The sequence below is a fragment of the Anopheles funestus genome, chromosome 2RL, assembly GCF_943734845.2.
Source record: "Anopheles funestus chromosome 2RL, idAnoFuneDA-416_04, whole genome shotgun sequence".
NCBI lineage: Eukaryota > Metazoa > Arthropoda > Insecta > Diptera > Culicidae > Anopheles > Anopheles funestus.
The window spans coordinates 4,528,603-4,548,732 of NC_064598.1; the positions used below are offsets into that span (position 1 = coordinate 4,528,603).

Consider the following 20,130-nt stretch of genomic DNA (forward strand, 5'->3'; position numbering starts at 1 on the left):
TCTTGGTAAACCATTTCGTACGATGTAGATCAGTACAGCACCAGCTTCCGTTGGATACTGAAACTAATCGGTAGCGGAACATAAGTGGTTCGAATTGCGTGACTGCACAGTATCGGGGTGGTTAAACGTATCTTAAGCTCTCTCACGAAGCCCTTTGATAGGTGCCACGCTAGCGAACATTCAATAAAGCGAAGATAATGGAACAAATAGTGAAGACTCGCGATGTAAGTTACCATAAGGAAAGCTCAGTTCGATTTGGAATCTATTTTCTGACGCGGTTATTTCGTTTTCCCAAGGTGGAAAAGTTCGTGTCGGAAACGAAGTACTTCCTCGACGAGTTCGATTCCATCATTAGCCACTGGGACCTGTCGGGAAACTTCTTCCTGCACTATCTGATTGAAATCCACGAGAACGTGACACAGTTGCTGTCCCGATTTACTACGCTTTCACTAGAAGGTGTCGGAGACCGGAAAAGCAAACCTTTCTTCAACCTGAAATGTTGCGATGTAAGTAGTGTACGGTGGGGGCGGTAGGACCGGCAAGTTTGACATGAACTTGATAATGATAAACGATCGCCAATTTGGTTGTGTGAGGGACACCTTAGGACAGTTGCTAAAAATAAAGAAGCCCTTACAACAGCGAGCAATACAAACCAAGTTTGGCGATCGATGAACAATGTCATCGATCGATTGACCGATCGAATGCATACCACACATCAAGATCGACTTCCGATTTATATATAGCAATCAGTCAGTGAGGCACCATCAATGAATGTAATGTGTTCGAATTTCGAACTTTTGTTTGTTTCGATTTCTTTTTGCAGCTCGAATTTCAAACAGTAAAAGATCTACGGCTACATCACCACTCCTGTCGACACAAGAAATCTCATTTTGAAGAAACGGATAACTGCGAGGTAGGAGGAAGCGAAAGCGTAAGCAAAGTACACAGTATCTTACATCCATTTTTATTCCCTAGCTTAAATCTGCCCTGCTTAAATTGGCATTTTTTAATCGGAGGGTAAGCGAATACGTACAGTACGGAACAATTGCTGACCGTTATCTATGTCTGTACTTGAAGAAGATCCTGAAGAAGATCATTATCACACTGGACACGTTCAATCTGTAGGGATGTGCTCGCAATGATAAAACAAGGAGTGCACTGTCGTGTTTGTGTAGCCTTTAAGACTGTGTTTATTATGTTAATTTAAATGTATATATCTTCAATGTTAGCGATAAACAAAACCACAGGGGTAACGGTAAGAATGGTGTCTGTGCAAGAAGCGTATATGATGCGATTAAATAAAGCTATTTCAGAGCAACTGCTGTTGTTGTGATTTTATCAGGCATGTGTACCATAGGCACACGAACGTCCGTTCTTGCTTTTGGTTCCTATGTAAAGCATCTGTTTACCATCGTTTTGTCGTACTTTGGCTCTATTTTCGTCTTAACGATTTCAAACGAAAATGAGAACGCGATCGGGAAAGAAATAAGGGAACTAACATTAGCTGCGAAGTGAAAGCTTCGAATTACCTTCAGTCGAAGGACAGTAAGCTAACGGGTAACAAGATGATTCTAGAGGACACGATCAAGTTCCGCAAGTGTGCCAAAACGCCCGAAGATGTGGCGCAATGGCGTTTGGTAAGTGGATCTAATCGAAAGAGTACTATCGCTGGCTTGTGTGGTTGTAATGTTTTGTTAAACCTTTTCTAGACGTACAATTTTATAGTAGAAACGAAATATTTTCTCGAGCGGTACGATAGCATCGTAGAAACGTGGGATCTGTGTGATAAGCAGTTCATGATGAATCTGTGGAACATCGAAGAGCTTTTGACGAGCTTACTGTACAAGTATACCACCGTTTCAACGGATTACATTAAACACCCCAGATTACCAAAGGTGGAAATAAAGTGCTGTGATGTAAGTACTGCGGGGGTTTACTACCTGTACGCTCCAACATGTGGTCGTATTCAACGAAACTTGATTACATTTTGCAGCATCTGTTCGAAAGCTCAAAGGATCTCCACAAGCATTACTACACCGTTCATCATACACCGGGACGCGTGAATGATGTTCGGTTTTGTGAAGTGAGTATAACTATGATCAACCGTAGTGCCGTGTGTGGTATGAATAATGATCAATCATTGTATTTTTCCCTAACACAGATGAAGGCTGGTCTGCTGAAACTAGACCTCTACAAGAATAGTTTAAAGTATTACCTCGAGTTTGGAACGTGGTGCGATCATGTGTTGTGTTTATATTTGAAGAAAATCTACAGGAAAGTGAATGTTACTCTCGATCCGTTTAGAGATGCACCTCCTACTCCTCCTCCTCCTCCGGTGCAACCCATGGAGCCGGAACTGGAATCGAAAGAAATTGAAGCGTAATTGAAGAGTAATTTTAAAAAATAAACTGAAACACAGCGTTTGGAATCTCATTTAAAACGAGAATTACATACCAGATAACCAACGCACTCCTCTTTGCAAGGGTACCAAGTGTTGACAATAGATTTTAACATTATTAGAAAGAAGAAAATGCTGAAACAATCAAGCAAACTTTCACTTCCATCGTATTGCTTCTAATAAATGCACCGCAGTTTGTTGTTTCATTGAAAATATCACAAATCTCGAGATGAATGATAAGAGCTAAATAAAAACTGGAAACAAACAGTTATCCTTAATTTTGATGTCAATCAGTACAGGGTGTCTCCGGCGCAAAGCAGAATAGAGAGACGATTCGTTGATGCATGAGTATAAACCCATATATTTCACCTGGTAGCGAAATTGGTTTGACAACAATGCAAGAAAACAACAAACAATAAATATCGTCAGCAAACTTTATATCAGCTGGTAATAAGAGCTATAGCAAACGCGTACGAAAAATACGATGAGATTCCCCGGAGGATTTCGAGTTCTGCAGGTACATGGGACACGGTTTAACTCTAGTTCGATATTTGTTCCGGCCCACGAACCGGCACTGGACAGTGACTGCCGTCGGTTGGAAAAGTTTTTGGAAGACAAACCACACATCCTCGTGCTGACCGGTGCTGGTATATCGACCGAATCCGGCATCCCCGACTACCGATCTGAAGGCGTGGGTTTGTATGCCAGATCGAACCACAAACCGATACAGCACGGAGAGTTCGTTAAGTCAGAAGCCACTCGAAAGCGCTACTGGGCACGCAACTACGTCGGTTGGCCACGGTTTTCATCCATAGCACCGAATGTTACACACTACACTCTGGCCAGGTTGGAACGCGAGGGTAGAATTAGCGGTATCGTAACACAGAACGTTGATCGGTTACATGGAAAGGCCGGTTCAAAGGAGGTAGTCGAACTACACGGCAGCGGTTATGATGTGATTTGCGTTGGCAGTCAGGATGAACGGGGCAAAGGATGTAACTATCGTATTGATCGACACGACTTTCAGCACATACTCGATCAGTTGAATCCGGCCATGGAAGATAACTCCACCGCGATGCGACCGGATGGTGACGTGGAACTTTCGATGGAGTATGTGCAAGGGTTCAAAATCCCGCCCTGTCCGCAGTGTGGCGGTAATCTGAAACCGGAAATAGTTTTCTTTGGGGACAACGTGCCAATGCCACGGATAGAGAAAGTTGTACGCATGATCATCGAATCGGACGGTGTGCTTGTCCTAGGGTCCAGTCTAACCGTTTTTTCTGGCTATCGTATAGTACTGCAGGCGAAGGAATTGGGCCTTCCGGTTGCAATCGTTAACATTGGCGCAACGCGCGGTGACCCGAAGGCGGATCTGAAAATTTCGGCCAGATGTGGTGAAGTAATGATGAATCTGTTCAAGACTAGAAGTTAGTGACCGCAACGCTTAGCATAGTCAACGAATTAGAACAATAATGTACATACAGAAACAGTCGTTTACCTAAATGTTACCGTAGGACAACAGTCGTATCTAATCGATTTAGCTACAAATGTTTGTTTGGATATTATTTTCAGTCAAATAAAGATGTTGATTTTTAAGAATTTTGTATTTCCAATCAATGCACTTAATTTGGCAATTGTTTATTGTTATTATGTCCTTTTCGCCTGAGTAACTATCGGAATTCGCTCATACTCACTTCCTTCGTCATTTGTATGTCATATTGTGATACTTATACTAAAATATCTCATTTTCACACTCGCGTGCGTCTGTTGCTGCGAATTGTTTCAGATAAATGTGGGAAGGTTGGTAAAAATAATGCTCACTAGTCGCTCACTGTCGCTTAATCAAAAGATGATCCGTTTTTGGTCGGGACAACATCATACAAGTCCCATCAATTTTTAATTTGTTTCCTAACAGACACCTGTAACTGGATGATTGTCTGTAGAGTATGAGCTTGTACTGGAAAGGCAGCGAAAGCCCACATTTATCGCATGCTTTTTGCCCTTTTTTAGTGTATTACTGTCTACATTTCAGGCATTGTTTTATTCCCATCCATCATCTGAACTTTTCCCTCTTGGCTTCATGCACGAGCATGTGTACGATTGTTTGGTTTCGAAATGAAAATTTACCGTACCGTAAAGTCGTGCAGATTGGGCCGATTTCTCGATATGGTTTGTAGGTGAATGAAGCAATTTGTAAAATTTAATGTAACGTAAACGCTACCGATAATGTTTCATTAATTACTGCTGCATCTGCAAAAGTACAACAAAAAAGGTACACGGAAACTTTTGATGCACATTAACCCGACGCACATTGCGTCATATTCTGAGCGATGACCTATACTACACACGTAGAGAGGAAACTAAGCACCACACACAACATACAAGCCATATGTAATAAAAGAAGCCGCCTTTAATAGCGAATTTCATTATTCACGGTATATTCAATTTGTCAGGGTCACAATCTAAACTAATGGCGAGCATCACTCTACTACGAGGCCAGTTGTGGGACACAATACGCAAAACGGTGTACAGAAGAACGAGACGGGGGAACACAAAACAAGACTTAAAGGAAATAGTCTGCTTGAGGTTTTTTAGACGGTATTCCACGACTTTCCTGAGGTGCGGCTTCAAAGATTGTAAAATCTCGTTGCAGGTTTTCGTTCAGTTCTAAAATTGCCGCTACATTGCCACATCTAACAGACCGGGAAAGAAACAGAAACATTAGCATACTGGAGTGCGTCTAAATGGCGATAAATCACACTTACCGATAGCAATAATTAGGTGCCGACCAAACGGTTAGCACGGTTTCGTTAAAGTGCCACTTGTAACCCTCCATCACGAGTTGATGCGCCCGGCAGATCATGTCGATATCGTTAGCTGCATTAAACTGTGATACTACATCGGACCCGAATAGATAACCGGCACCGCGTGGCGATACTCCCCAACCGTGTGTGTCTTCTGGATCGCTCCACAGGAGATCGCACATCGGACCATCGTGCGGAACCTCCTGCTTGCGATCGATCGACCGGATCTGATCCAAATACTGTATGGAAGGTGACAGACCGCCATGGACGCAGAAAATCTTCCCATCGATGATGGCGGACAGGGAGAGATAGTCGAAGATTTCGGTGCAGTATCGCCACACCGTCACTGAACCGTACTTCCGTATGCACTCATCGTAAAACCCGTACACCTGTGTGATCTGGCGCGATTCGTGATTACCGCGGATCAGTGTGATGCGGTCCGGATAGCGGACCTTTAGCGCGAGTAAAAGCAGGAATGTTTCCACACTGTAGTATCCCCGGTCGACAAAGTCGCCCATGAAGAGGTAGTTCGTCTCCGGCACGTCGCCACCAACCTTGAACAGTTCCTTCAGATCGTAGAACTGTCCATGGATGTCACCGCACACCGTCACCGGCGAGTCGACCCGCTGCACGTTGCCCTCCTCGACGAGGATTTCGCGTGCCTTCGCGCACAGCGCCTTCACTTCGTGTTCCTTTATGATTTCGCATCGTTTTAGCTGCTCGATTTGCCGGTCCAGGTCGCTGTAGTCTGGCATCGTACTACCGGGCCGGTGCAATTACAAGAGCGAAGGACACGTTTAGGATGGTGTGCAGTCCGCAGACGGAATGATGCCGCGTTTCTGTTGCTTCTTCCTTTCCCGTTTGCCTTTTCGTATACTTTGTGTGTATCAACGCGCGATGTGTCACGATATGTGGCTGTGTGCGTGTTGTGTATTAGTGAGATCGGAAGAAGAATGACAGCTGAAGCCCGTGTGATGCTTCTCGCTTCTTCTTTGCCGCTTTTTCCAACTTCACGATAAAACAAAAGAAGAAATGATCTGAAAACAATGACCTTCCGTTAGAATCGCGCCCTATGCGTCGGGATTTAAATGGCTTGCAACTGTGAACTGACCAGAAGCGCGCGTTCTTTACCTTTCCAGCCGTTCTTCCGCCGGTTTTCTTCCCACCACTTGCTTGTCTACTGCAAATTTGTTAAGCACGACCTATTGTGTTTAGTGCCACGGTACGATGATAGTTTACTGAGGCAGTATTGTTTCTGCTGGTTCAAGCGCATTTAGTTTCTTTTTACAGTCTCGACGTTGTTATTGCTTACTAACAAAAAGAACACCATACGACAAGTGGTTGTTGGTAGGTGGTAGCTGGTACCAAGCGGTTATGCATTCGTTCAAGCCACACGGCGCGCGTATTAATGAACGAATATTGATTAGCACTGTTTGCTGTTGCAACGGGCTACGATTGCGGGTGAAAAATAATAACGCTACTAGCAGAAACTGTAACGAAATACACACACTTTTCGCGAGTTCCGAGCTGTTTTCCGGCAATTATTTTTTTGCTTGTCCTGTGGCTTTCCCAAGCCGTGCAAGTTTTTATTCTCTAGTGATGGACGACACACCGCTGTAGGAGAGTCTACACAGTGCACATGTGTCGGAACGGATAGGATTCAGCAATGCTACAATGGTTCCATACCATGAAATAAGAAACAGAACAATGGATAGTAAAAAAAAACATTGTGTTTTTATACGTTTTATTGTCTCCTCTTTTGACCCTAAAAATTTTTCGTAAACTTGCATTTGTTTTGTACGAATAATAAAAATGGTTTGAAAATCACAACCGTCTGTCGGCGTTCATGACCAGTTGAGTCGCTCTGTGTGAAGCTTTTATGCTCGCGCCGTCACGAGTCTTGTACGAAAAGTTAAGAAATAGCACATACAAAACAGGTATTTTGTAATTTTGGTTGTATCTTGCTGATGTATTAAGAACATATTTCATGTGAGTTATGTTGCTAAAGCGGTCTGGAACGTGGTACTCAACAACGCGTCCTTAATTCTAATTGTGTTGCGATGAGGTCATCTTGCCGAATTGATAGTTCGGCAGGCGATGCGCGTGTATTTATGTTTGTGTTCCGTTGACATGATAGTGTTTTGGCTGAAGATTAATTAAGATTGATAAAATTCCATTTACGGAATTTTGGGTGTGTAGTTCGGAATAGGTCGGATGTTATGCAGCATCCGTCGATATTATCACCGACATAAGCACTGTATATTGTGCGGTGTTTTAAATTAAAAAAAAATCTTAAATGAAAAAAGAACAGGGCGCCCGCTTTAATGCTTTCGATGTACCGCCCGTGCTGCCCACTCTGTGTATGTGTGTGTGTGCGTGCGTGTGGAATAGAATACCAAACAAGAGACGAGGGTGCGTTTATGGTGCGCGCTGCTGTTTGAATGTGTTGGAGATCGGCGAGTTTGCATGCCGGTGTGAGTGTGTTGTGTTCTGTGCCTCTACTTGTATGGGTGAAATTTTCCCGCGCGTCCCCCCACAACATGAAAAGCGGAAAAGTATGTTCTTCGTTCGGGTAGTGGATAAAGAGCGATAGGCACGCACAGGAGAAAAAAAAACTGCGGAAAAACTTGGCGGCTGCGTTAGTGTAGCGTGTGTGGCTTGGTCAACGGTTGAGTCGGTAGGAAAAACTGGACGACAAACGGTGTCTTATTCTGCTCCGCACACACGCTTTGATGAGGAAAAGTTTAGACACGGCATAAAGTGTGAGTAGATAAAATGAAAATCAAATTTTCATCCGCTTTTTTCCCACACGCGATGATTTGTGGATGTGTTTGTTGTTGGTGGTGTAGGGGAGTAAAAGGAGAAAAGTCCTGCGAAAAGAAGAAAGTGTGAAGAACGCTAAAATTGCGGTGAAATTTTCGACGAACAGGAAGGACATCGCGGCACTGTGCACAAATCAGTGTCGCTGAGAAAATCAGCACACATCGGGAAAATCTCATGTGTGTGTGTGTGTGTGAGGAAGAGTGCGAATAGATTTAGTGCAGAAAAACGTGTTCACAGGATACCTACGTGAATAGGATTTATCAGAGTGCCTTTGCAGTGTTCTATTTTGAAGCGAATCGTTAGTGAACGGGGAGGTGAAACATCAAGTGAATGAGCAAATAGAGAATTTTACAGATTTAACACAATTTTAATGTTGCTGGTGGTGTGAAACAACAATCAAAGTTTAACAAATTTATGTATTGCCCACCCCCCTAGCTAAGGGCTACTTTGTGGAAGTGTTTTTCTTTCATGCAAACCTTTTAGGAAAATTTTCTTTTCCTGTACAGTTGTGTCTGCATGGCCTGTGTGCGTTAAGTGTATTATTGTCAGTTGTGCTCTTTTTCCAATTAAATTTCTGTTCTGCCTTGCCTTACATCTAGATTCGCTGGAAATTTTCCTCAACCATTCGTTTGTGTATGGTTTTTCTTCTCCACTTTCGAATAGCGGTGCTTAATTTTCTTTTCCCACTGGGTTTAGTGCATCAAGGGTATCCCGGCGGGCCGATGGTTGCTTTGATTCGTGAATGTCCTTTAGTGTGAAGCGCGCGCGAGAGAGCGAGAAAGTGAAAATTAGTGCGCGAGTGTGTGTGTGCGTTTGTGTTAGTAGATGAGTTGTGTTTAACACGTGCGTTATTGATGGTGTGTGTGTGTTTTTACTAGTAAATTCACTGAAATCAGCAGCAGCATAGCAAGAAGACATCGTTAGTGTCACAAAATTGGAAAATCCGTGAACCAAAAATCCTTTTGTAGCGGGTAGTACAAACAGCCAATTTTCTACCAGCGTAGCTATCGGAAAAAACAGCAACCATGGGAAACATACACACCGTTGGACCTAACGAGGCCCTCATCGTATCAGGTACGTTGGACCGTGTTTCGGACTCATTTGTCTTATCAGCTTATCAAACATATCAAATACAAGTCGTCCGATGGTACGATAGTTCGGTCTATTGTTCAGTTATCAGAGAATCTGATATCAATTTTATTACTTTAAACATTGTTTACATTTTTTTTAAATTCAGATTTTATGTTTGTTTCTATGTTTTCTGTAATTAAGATCGGAAAGATAAATAATGTTTTAAATGATATATCTTCCTTTTTTTAACTTTAACTACATTTACACAAAAAAAAACCGATATAGAATGGTTTCCATGTAAAGGATATCAAGTGTATTGACGATGACTTAAAAAGTCATCTAGTGTTGTTAATCTTCTCCTTGCCTTGGCACGAAAGCTTTTCATGGCATATAGTTGGAATACAAAATAGATCCTTTAAATGAGTACGAAACTGGATACGGTTAACCGTTGAATTGCATACAGCCCTAGAACGGGGGATGCTTCTTTATGCTTTATGCTTTAGGAGACGGGAAAGACAAAAGCCCATCCCATCAACCGTACGGTTCGAACACTTGAAGGGCTTTTCTTGGTTGTGCCCTTAAATGTTCATATCTTCCCATAAAACGGACCTTCTGCTTCGTCGAAGATATTGCGTTACTACTAGCAAGGGAACAAGTGTTATACTCATCGAGTGACAGAGTTTTTTTTTATGGGTGTGGAAAATCGATTTTCAATGTAACGTTTGCCTGTATATGCTAATGGTTCACTTACTGGGTGGAAATGGCCATGAGTGTAAATTGATACGTTCGCTTGTATAAATACATTTTTATTCTTCATACAATTTGGCGCCCAAAATATAAAACATTTTCCTTTGCCGCTTTTCTGAACTGGCATGAAAGCGTGTCCTTTACACGCTGGTGAGTTTTAGCATTGCTTAACGCGGTGATATAGAGGCGGCCCGGTGGTGCATGTGATAAACGGCGCGGGTCCACACGGCAGGACCGGGTTCAAATCCCATCCGGACCGTCCCCCCGTAGCAAGGATTGACTATCCAGCTACATGGCAAAAATAAGTCTAGTAAGTCAGAAATGGCCAGCGTGACCTGTGTAAGGTCGTTAAAGCCAAGAAGAAGAAGAAGAAGAAGCCGGGGTGATATCTTATTTATTCTAGGTGATTGACAGCTATCAAAACTAGGGTGCAGCCAAAAATCGATTCGCGCAACCAGGAAGAACACTTTCGTTAATTAAACGCCTAGCGTCAGGTATCGGTTACACACCGGGTGCCGGTTCCTGTCTGCTGCACAGATCATAAATCCTTCAAGCTTCCATTGCTGCAACACACCTTTATTCATGTTCATTCATGTTGTTGGTAAAATGTTTCGTTTCGGAAATTGCTTGATCAGTTTAGGTGCAATAAGCACTCTTTACTCTCTACACTTACCATCGTCACATTCACATTCACAAGCTATCGGCTTTCGTTTCCGTTTCAACCGTACCCTAGCCGAGTAAACTTTAAGTAACCGGATGCGTTCCGAGTTGCTGCCGCGTTAACTTCCCCCATCGGTCCCCATCGAAACCCAATGAAGAAAACTCACTCACCGTCATAAAACTCATTCACATGGCGCCAGAATGTCCCATAAACGGGTCGCCGCGTCATCCTGTGCCGTTCGCCGTTTCGTCGGTATAGTTTTGGTGCTTTTTTTCTTCTTTTATTATTATATGGCTGCGTACGAGCGGACTCTTAGTTTTCAAGCCGGCTAGTTCTTAATGGAAGGCCGGGAACTACATGGTGGTAGTAAGCGTGATCCGTCTTCTCAAGTTGACACTATCTCGCGTCGTGTTCTAACGGCAGGATGCTTTCGATGTCCGCTCTACATGTAAGTAAAATCGATACCCTGCCTAGACATGACATGGAAGGCATGTATCCTGCTTGTGTGGTGGCATGTACTTTAGATGTATAAATTATTCCTGAATCTGTTAACTGTCATTAAAAAGTGGAAGGATACAACTAATATCGAATGAATTTTATTTTTTTAATTATGTGAAAAAACATTCTCTGATTGAAAAACATTAAAGAATTCTTTTATTTTTGTTTTCGATAAATTAAATAGCTTTGCATAAACAACAATATTTAATGGTTGGAATATAATTTCTAGGATGGTCAGAACCGCATACAAAAGGCTCCGTGCGCCATTGAGTCATTATCAGTCAGCGGTGGTAGATCAATGCCGACGCCGAACATACAACGAAAACATCGGGCACCGTTTGTTGAGTTATGATGGAAAACAAACCAAGCATTAGTACGCATCCGACCCGCCAAGTGCCCATCACGTGATAAGTCCATGTTTGATGTTCGATCACTCGATTGCTTTAACATTCTTCTTTTTATTTTGCTGCTTTTGTTCCCACGAGGATGTGATGTGGCCCCCTTTACTCGCCCATGCCCCGCGAGCTATGCCACATTTTCTCGCTTTTCCTTCATCTGTTTCATTTTCTGACGTCATAGCGTCGTTCGGCATGCTAAAAATAGCTAGTTGTAATATAGCTGTTTCCACTACATATCACGAGAGCATGTTGGAACATTTCTTCCTTCCTTTTCGACCCAGTCCTCCCCCCAATTTCCCTCCCCAGCGCTGATGAACGCCCTGGTGAACTTTGCTGTATGTCTCTGTGTGGTGCTGCTGGGTGCGCTAAATGTTTGCCATTTGCTTGCTTAGTGTTCGGGTGGTCGAATGGAGACATTCGTCGGTTAGATGGTCGTCAGGGTGTGTGTCGAGGCAGTGTGAGCTAATAGAAAGCTGGCTACTAGCCGTGGAAAACTACCAAAGGCTCTTCTGCGTTTTGTGTCCTGCTGGCAGCGACGACGAAGTTGCCGCGGATGTTCGCTATTTCCTGCGAATGCTGGACGGATGCTGCAGTGCTGGGTGTTTTATGCTCGCTGAAACTGGGTCGAAAGCAGGATCTGCCGTTGGCCTAACGGGTACAGCAGCAGGAGTGCTAAAAGGGTTAAGGCAGGACATCGAGCTGGATGATGAATTGTCTTCTGCGAACCGGTTTAAATATAGACGTCCGATTAGTAACGGAAATAATCGAAGGATTTGTAGCAGATCCTTCCTTTATGCATTACTTTACGCAAAATGTACTACAGGGTTTACTTTATTATTAATTATTAATTATGTTTTACATTTTCCGAACGAATTTTGTTTTATTTGTTGTGTGTTAATTAAAATCCTATTTCTAGTAACTAATATAAAATTTGTAAGAAATACATAATTAATAACGATTAATAATCGTTTCTCGTTTTTAAAAATAAGAATTTTCTTTTAAAAGTCCCTTCGAATGTTTTTCCTTTTGAATGTTCGTAAGCAGACAGCCAGGAATAGCTTCAGAATTTTAAGAGGAAATAAACTCTGGCCGGTTGGCGATGCACGTGGGTAAAGTGTTTTTTCCCTACTTTTATGACCCACAGTTATTCATCAAAAGTTACAATGGTGTTGTGTGTGTGAGTGAGTTTGTAAATATTCATGTTTTAAATATTGCATCAAATCCCCATTTGGCACGCCGACGATGGTGGTGGTGTCTGTTTTATCGAGTGTGCTATTCGCTGCTAAGGATTCTGGTATTCAAATCTTTATTATCGAACCGGGTACGGTACACCGAACAAACAAAATTCTCTTTCTGTGAGGGGGTGAATTTTAGAGGGTTCAAGTGTTTACCGTCGAGAGAAATATATTTACGAACGGTCGCAACAGCGTGTGCTGGCCATGGTGATGATGATGATGTAGTGTGCGGAAATTGGGGGAAAATGGTATGCTATTTAGAATTAATTTTAGGTCTTGTTTGAAAATGATGCGCTTCCTGAAAAAAGGGGGTTGTGATGTGCTGTGTGGTAACTCAACAACATCATAAAAAAAATGTTGAAGAATATTTCTTTAGGTGTGCATGTTTTAGGGAAAATGTAACTACGTTAGATGCGCTAGTTTTAGAAGTCATCTGTAGCTTAACATGGTTAATAATGGACGAGCAAAAAATCAATCATATGAACAGTATTCAGCTGCTGTAATATTGAAAAACTTTGCTTTCATTTAATTGAGATGAAGAGCGATAAAATTTGTGTAGTTGAATGTGAATCAAAAAACTTAAACTATTTGATATTCCTCAAATGACTGCAAATAGTTGTAGAAATATTAGAAACTAAATGGAATTAATTTCCTCGTCGAAACGAAATATCCTCGTTTTTCTTGTCCATTAACTTCTTCTCGGGGTAGAATAATTTAATGACCATAGTAAAACGACCGTTCCGGTGACGGTGGCAGTAGCGTTTATCATAATCTTTCATCACGGCGATTAGTGAATCGTCAGCGGCGTACTGGACTGGATTGGAAACGGCTCATTGTAGTTTCCGTTCCTGCGTTTACGACACACCGCAGAACAAACTGGCACCGGTTTGGTAGGCACCGTGCCAAAGTACAAGGGATTCCCTACGTCATGGCAACAACCATTGATCGATAAGGTACAAACTGTGAGAGTGATGAGAAAGGAAGAAAAAACCAGAAATCCCAAAACCTTCGTACTATTGTGCAAGAGGGTTGCCGCCATTTAGGCGCAATTCGGTAAGGTTAGCTTGTTGTGTTTGCTGAGGGGGTGGCAAACGTTCCGAAACTAAAGCAACGGGTAGGGTATTCACTTTTGGTGTATCATCCGTACATGACCTTAGGGAGAGTGAACGGAGACAACCGTCCGGGAAATTGGATGCATATGCAACGGTTTTGAAGTTTGGTGGTCGTAGGCTTACCGGCACGTCCGTGGTAGACGCGCGGTAATGTAGAACCCACGCTCGTATGCCTACTGATAATACACCCTGCGGTCGTTGTCGTCTAGTAGCAGCAGCAGCAAAAGCAAAAGCGACAGGATTTTCCCCTCACTGTTTCATTCTTCTCATTATACGATTGAAAACAGCCTGCCACCTCACACGTCTGTGGAGAAGCTCAGAACAAACGAGCCTGTGTAGACGTACTGGTTTAGAAATTCCTTAAAGCGCGAGGGTGTTGAATAGGATGGGATGCAATAGAAAAGACTATCTCGTTTTGTGTATGCATCGTACTCGACGCGCGGCATCCTGTTTTGCATCAGGTTTGTTTCTCGCATTGTTTTTTCTCAGTTGCGGGACAAAGTGCGAGATGAATAAATGATGTCCCTTTTGCCTGTTTTATGATGCATTTGAATGACGACAGTGTATCTTGGTTTTACGACCGAAACCAAACAGTCAGACAGGATGAACCAGCTAAAGGATACCAACACACGTTTTTATTGTGTTGGTCGCTTCACGTTTGTGATTGTTCATCCGAAAAGAGTGTGAATTAGAATGCTATGCAGAATGAGCTGAAATAATTGTATTTTACACTCTAGCTGAATCAACTCCGAAATGAATCTGTAAAGCCTGGATCGCTTGTTTGATGCGTTAATAATTCCCACGGCCTAAAGACACTAAACTGTAACATGTGCTTAATTATTTGAATATATCCTTCAAGAAGTAATTGATGCCACTGTCATTGAAATTAGTTGCATTCGGCAGTGGAACAAAATTGGGTAAAAACATTGTTGTGAGTGTACTTGAATTTTTGTCTCAAACATGTTCGGAATCAGACTTGTTCAAGCTCCAGTTGAAGCAGTGCTTGAGTCACTTCAGAAAACTCTTCCGCTCAACCCAACAACTGACAAGTGAATTCATCCGAACCCATCACTGTTTCGTATCGCATTTTTTTCTCTTTCTTTTAGTTTACTTTCAATGCAAACGGAAACTTGAAGCAAATGCGGAATTTATGAAAATTAAACCAACCATCGTAAACAAATTTGTCAACAAAACGATTTGGAGAGTGAAGTGAATAAATAAACCCGAAGCGTTTCACTTTCGTTGGCGGTGATCGGTGTGACGAATCGGCATTTGTTGGTAGGTAAATAAAGCCAGGAAGATATAGAAATAAATAGCGGCCTTTATTGAGCTGTCTCTTATCCTAACGTATCACTAGTGCTGCTTCAAACGGCGGGTGTTGTGGGGTTTTCGGCGCTACCCTGTTGCCACTGCTCCTTGATGATGTCGGCTGCCCGCTCTCCGATCATGTAGTCAATCGCTGCCGACTGGCCGGAAATGGTTGTTGGTACCACGCTTACATCGGCCACCCGCAATCCCTGTACACCGTGTACACGAAGATCCGATGCTACGACCGCTAGTGGATCACTTGCCTGGCCCATGCGGCAACTTCCCATCTGCTGGTAAGCCGTACTGGACAGCGTCCGTATTGCACAGCGCCAGTAGTCATCTTCCCGCTGGTCCCACTGTTCACAGTTCGGCAACGGTATACCCAGGACGCGTGCATCATACCGGCGCATGGCAGGTGACTTGGAAATGCGCACCGCCTCCTTAATGCCGGCGAGCATCGTTTCGACGTCCCGATCGGCGCTGAAGTAGCTGGGATAGATCTTGAGCGCACTGTACGGATTGATGCTACGCAGCTTCATGTGGCCCCGTGACTCCGGATGCAGCAGCACCACACTGGCCGTCCACTGGTCGTTGTGCAGGTTCTCCAGTGGACGGTACACCTTGTTATAGATGGCTGTCTTGATGCGTTTGCCTTTGCGCAGCCCAAGCCCACCGTCCGAGACGAGCGATCCGGTGGAGAAGACGATGGCAATGTTCGGTACACCCGGCTCGGTAGTAGCGTTTGCGGTACGGATGAAGCTGATTGCTTCGACGCCACCCGGTACCGTCAGCGGGCCTTCGCCGCGGAAATAATCACCGAGCGAACGCAACTGGAAGCGGCTGTCGGTTAACAGTGCCTGTCCGGTTTCGTTCAGCACGAACGTAAGTCCGTTGAAGACGGGACTGTCGATGAACGATTGACCGACGGGCAGATTACTCACGAGCGGAAGGTTAAAGTTCTGCAAATGTTCCCGTGGTCCCACACCGGACAGCAGTAGCAGCTGGGCGGAGTTGATGTTACCGGCCGTCACGATCACTTCTTTGCGTGCGCGTACTTCGTAGTTACGGAAGTGTCGCGTGTACGTTACTCCGTACGCAGTTTTGGTGTCTGGATTTATCAATAACTTTAACACCTGACTGTAGGGCTGGACGTACAGGTTGGGACGCTTGTAGAGCACTGGTTCGATGAAAGCACGGTAGGCTGTTTGTCGCATACCACGCCGTCCCGTCCGCTGTACGTACGATACTCCAAGTTGTGATTTGCCGTTGTAGTCGATCTTACGATGACCAACTTCTCGGGCACCATTCACGAAGGTGCGTGCCAGATTGGTGCGAAACGGTGGAAACTCAACCTGTAGCTCACCGTTCCTACCGTGATAGGTAGAATTTTCCAGTCCTCGCAGTTCCGCGTGTTCCGTTTTGAGAAAGTACGGAAACACATCCGCATGTGACCAGCCTGGATTACCTTGTGCGGCCCACCGATCGTAATCCGAGGGATTACCGCGTCCATACAGCATGTAGTCGATTAGTGTCGATCCTCCAAGCCCTTTACCGTGCGGCAAACTGCAGCGTTGATCGATCATACCTGTGGACGTGCAATTAAAGAATAAGAATAACTGTTGACACGAGAACCTCATCACGTCACATAGCCGTCACGCCATACCGTAGCAGGATGTGTTTTGTGCCTCTGCAATGTCTGCCCAGTTGTACTGGGAGCTTTGCAAAAACGTAGTCAACAGTGGAATGTTCTGAAGATCATTTTCGCCCGGTCCTGCCTCGAGCAGCAATATCTTCCATTGCGAGTTCTCCGATAGACGATTGGCCAGCACACATCCAGCCGCTCCAGCACCGACAATTACGAAATCATACTCTGGCACTGACTGTCGGTAATTGACACCTTCTAACCGGGAATAGATGGAGCACAATGGTAGAGGACAAGTATTAATGCAATCTCTCTTCATGAAACGTTTCGCGACCTCACACGATCGCTGCTGGGACGGTTCAGTCATAAAGACACGAAGGAAGAGAGAAAACTTGGGCAACCACAGCTTGCTTGTCTCGTGTAAAAATTTCACTTTTTCTCAGGGTAGATAGTAGCCTTCTGCTACTTCCTGCTTTGATGCCAGCTTTCTTCGGAGTCCTGTCCAACTTGAAAGTGTTGCGCATTAAACGTGGCGACGATCGAGCAAGAAGCAAAGCAGGAAATGCATAACGGTTGTAGTGTGGGCGAATGGAAACGGAACAGAGTGAGTGAGGGTTTTATGTTTGCCTACCGTCCGGATAGTGCTCGTTTAGGTACCGTCCAGCATGGGCGAGTGTTTTAAGCAGTAGAAAAAATCCATTCACTGTCAGGACACCAAATGTAGCGATTAGGATCGCCACTATCCACAACTGTTTCATGCCGCTGGTCGTAAATGCAACTAAACTACTAAAAAGACTGTTGAGTTCCAACAAATCTGCACTGCGTTACTGTTTTGCAGCGTGTCCACTACGTTCGCCGTCCACAGCTCGACTGATTGCCGTTGGGTCGTCTTTAGCTGGACGAACCATGAACTTGACAATCGTCTGTTGGAGCGTTGGCTAAAGGAACCTCACCAAGACCGTGACCGTGGTGTGTTGCGCGTGTGCCATCGCACTTTGGGGTGGGATCGTGCGCGGCTTTTATGCGCGAAGATAGATCATCAAGCCGTTGTCGCGTCGTGTTGTTGTCGTAGGCATTTTGGTACCGACCTGCCATCCACTCAGGCGTGTTATGATCGATTGGAAAAGAATGAGTTTTCGCGTGTCGCGTTGATGATCATCCTTTCTGAGGTTGGAGTTGCTAATTGTTTTCCCTGCAGAAATGATATAAGCTTCTGCCACTTGTAATGAAGGAGGTGTGTCTAGTGCTGTTGGTTTGATGATCTTTGCTATAAAAGTTGAAATTATTTGAGCAGAAAAATACCGTTAAGTGGTGGGCAGCTGATCTGAAGATGTGAAATGTTCAAAGAATTTTGTCACTTTTTCTATTTAATATTAAAGGTTAATATTTGTTTTTTTGAGTGTAATATAATATAAGTAGATAGCACAGAATAACAACGTTGTGGATGCTTTTAGAACAAGATGAATCATTTCTTGCTATTGCGTGTCATTTGTATCTGCATAAATCCCTTTGTAAATATGTGCCATGTTGTTGTGTTGAATGTCCTCTATTGTTTAAGTGACTAAGAGAACCATTAGCGCACTGGCGAAACTGATACTAGGTCAGACGAACCTTAAGTAAGAAGTGGACAACATTTTTATCCGTCCCCACTAGCAAAGGCATGGCGGGAACGGAATCGGTGTCAACGGTAAACTTTCTCCCGTTCTGTTTTTGGGCACCGAGAAAAAGTCATTAACTTACGCTGGACAATCAAAGCAAATGGCGTAAGAAAAGCAAAAAGTACGCCAAAGGTTATGAAGCTACTAATTAACCTTTTATGCTAGCCATGTAACTGCTGGCATGTAGGAAAGGATGCGCTTGTAAAGTTGTGCTTTTTTCTTCACTTGTTTCACCAAAGCGCGGACAACTTTGTTGGGTGTTTGTTTTGCTTTCCTCTTCGCAGGCGCCACAAATCCTACACGAACTTCATATTAATCTCACGTAGAGATGCGAGATTTGCCAATGCTGTCGTTGCACTTTCTTCCCGTGTTCTCAACCTTCTACCGGTTCTTCCGTTTGTTTTGTGTCGCTGGCAGGTCCACCTTTCCACCGAGCGGGGGGACTTTAATCGCTTATTGCCTCCACTGCGTCCTACGCCTTACTCTCACCCAGCGACGGAATTTCTTTGTCCACGCGTTTGCTACCCCACCAAGAATGTGGTACTACTTCTCCGGGGGAAGAAAGTGTGGAGAACGTTTAGGTATCAGCGTGTAGCTACAGGTTGTCGTGCTCTGTGAGCCATTGACCGGTGGTTCTATATCGGGAGCCGGCCACCGAAGGTGTTGTTTGCGTTGAGGGAGTTCGTTGTCCGTAAGGATGTTCCTTCGCTTCACGCCCTCACGTTAGTGCAACGAACAGAGTGAAAAGAAAGCCGATTGCAATTACATAAGTTATCGTGTGCGCTCTATGCAACAGTATGCCTGGTGATAGACCGAACGGTACGGCTGCAATTGATTTTCCACCGTGTAGTGTACAACCGACAAGTCTAGACGAAAATCAGTTTGGAAAAATCTTCACCACACTCGACGTGCTGCCGTGTCAAGAATTATGATATTTGATGCATTTCTTTTCGGTACTGTTCTGATGAAAGGGCAAAGCTCGAAGCTACAATTTCAACACCCACGTGTGGATGGAGGGAGAAATTTATTCTGTTTCGATTGCGAACAACGTCCATAGAAATGGCCTTCAAGGATTATAAATACAACCGTTATGTGTGTAGTACGTCTAGTCTCACACGCCTGTTGTTGGTCCGCACAGCGCACCGAAAAAGACGGATCAGGACGGAAGTACACAGAGCTGTGACCTGAAAGAGTTCTCTTGTTTCACCATTTTGGCAAACCCGTCGGTAAACATACGTTTTCAGTCTCGTTTGCAACGCCCGGACAATATCGGCGCTGGACGATGCAGCACATCGCAGACTAGCTTTATGCTTATCATCGGCTGGTTGATTTAGTCATCGGCATATGTATGGTGTCGTCTCGCCTGGTTATTGGTGGTCCGTTTAATGTGTGGCACTGTCACGCTGTTTGTATAATAAATGGCTTAATTGGGAGGTGGTGGTAAAACGGTTTGCTTTACTTGGACAATCATCGAGCGTTGGGTTTGGTACGATGTAGTTTAAAAAAATAGTTCAATATTTCAATTTTCACCGGTTATTGATTTGACGATGTTGTCCGTTTCTTTTAACTAACTGTTTCTAAAGATATATTGAAATAATTCATCAAATTTTAAAAGCTATCGTGAAGCAGAACTAATTGGAATATCTTTTGTAATACTTCAATGATATAAGCATGAGCCGTGAATGAAGAGAAGATCGTGTCAATGTATTCCAACAGTATGTGACAAAGAGCTCATATTTTCCGTCTACAGATTGTCTTTCTGTATTCGTTTTACT

At 43.8% G+C, this 20,130-nt stretch overlaps 6 protein-coding genes across 15 annotated transcripts in view; 4 read left to right on the top strand and 2 right to left on the bottom strand.

Annotated features, from left to right (window-relative positions):
• The first annotated feature begins 31 nt into the window (after positions 1-31).
• LOC125762751 (uncharacterized) lies at positions 32-1,318 on the top strand. The gene is made up of 4 exons (XM_049425229.1): positions 32-224; positions 297-506; positions 824-913; positions 976-1,318. The coding sequence occupies exons 1-4, from the start codon at positions 198-200 to the stop codon at positions 1,123-1,125; spliced, it is 477 nt and encodes a 158-aa protein (XP_049281186.1). The 5' UTR covers positions 32-197; the 3' UTR covers positions 1,126-1,318.
• Positions 1,319-1,508: 190 nt separating this feature from the next.
• Positions 1,509-2,421, top strand: LOC125762747 (uncharacterized). The gene is made up of 4 exons (XM_049425224.1): positions 1,509-1,637; positions 1,710-1,916; positions 1,994-2,083; positions 2,162-2,421. The coding sequence occupies exons 1-4, from the start codon at positions 1,566-1,568 to the stop codon at positions 2,381-2,383; spliced, it is 591 nt and encodes a 196-aa protein (XP_049281181.1). The 5' UTR covers positions 1,509-1,565; the 3' UTR covers positions 2,384-2,421.
• Positions 2,422-2,523: 102 nt separating this feature from the next.
• On the top strand, positions 2,524-4,011 carry LOC125762726 (NAD-dependent protein deacylase Sirt4). The gene has a single exon (XM_049425196.1). The coding sequence runs from the start codon at positions 2,883-2,885 to the stop codon at positions 3,828-3,830; it is 948 nt and encodes a 315-aa protein (XP_049281153.1). The 5' UTR covers positions 2,524-2,882; the 3' UTR covers positions 3,831-4,011.
• Positions 4,012-4,790: 779 nt separating this feature from the next.
• On the bottom strand, positions 4,791-6,827 carry LOC125762728 (serine/threonine-protein phosphatase 4 catalytic subunit). Of its 3 annotated transcripts, none has more exons than XM_049425199.1 (3): positions 6,334-6,827; positions 5,164-6,210; positions 4,791-5,091 (listed from the first exon to the last, which is right to left on the bottom strand). In XM_049425199.1, exons 2-3 carry the CDS (start codon positions 5,955-5,957, stop codon positions 4,962-4,964), a joined length of 924 nt encoding a protein of 307 aa, XP_049281156.1. In that variant the 5' UTR covers positions 5,958-6,210; positions 6,334-6,827; the 3' UTR covers positions 4,791-4,961. The 3 variants fall into 3 exon arrangements, with proteins under 3 accessions (XP_049281156.1, XP_049281155.1, XP_049281154.1); XM_049425198.1 differs by having other exon boundaries at positions 5,164-6,239; positions 6,314-6,827; XM_049425197.1 differs by having other exon boundaries at positions 5,164-6,239; positions 6,334-6,826.
• Positions 6,828-7,029: 202 nt separating this feature from the next.
• The window catches only part of LOC125762713 (flotillin-2), a 150,216-nt gene continuing 137,115 nt past the window's right edge, over positions 7,030-20,130 (top strand). For 2 of the 7 annotated variants that reach the window (XM_049425165.1, XM_049425172.1), the window contains exons 1-2: positions 7,030-7,139; positions 8,722-9,099. In XM_049425165.1, the coding sequence (XP_049281122.1) occupies positions 9,051-9,099 (49 nt within the window). In that variant the 5' untranslated portion in view covers positions 7,030-7,139; positions 8,722-9,050. Of the gene's footprint in view, positions 7,192-7,440; positions 7,965-8,688; positions 9,100-20,130 lie in introns of those variants that run through there. The other 5 variants (XM_049425166.1, XM_049425167.1, XM_049425169.1 and 2 more) reach the window with 5 other exon arrangements.
• LOC125762699 (glucose dehydrogenase [FAD, quinone]-like) lies at positions 15,049-19,625 on the bottom strand. 2 transcript variants are annotated; one of them, XM_049425103.1, is made up of 3 exons: positions 17,329-19,625; positions 16,719-16,952; positions 15,049-16,640 (listed from the first exon to the last, which is right to left on the bottom strand). In XM_049425103.1, exons 1-3 carry the CDS (start codon positions 17,453-17,455, stop codon positions 15,112-15,114), a joined length of 1,890 nt encoding a protein of 629 aa, XP_049281060.1. In that variant the 5' UTR covers positions 17,456-19,625; the 3' UTR covers positions 15,049-15,111. The 2 variants fall into 2 exon arrangements, with proteins under 2 accessions (XP_049281060.1, XP_049281059.1); XM_049425102.1 differs by having other exon boundaries at positions 16,719-16,955.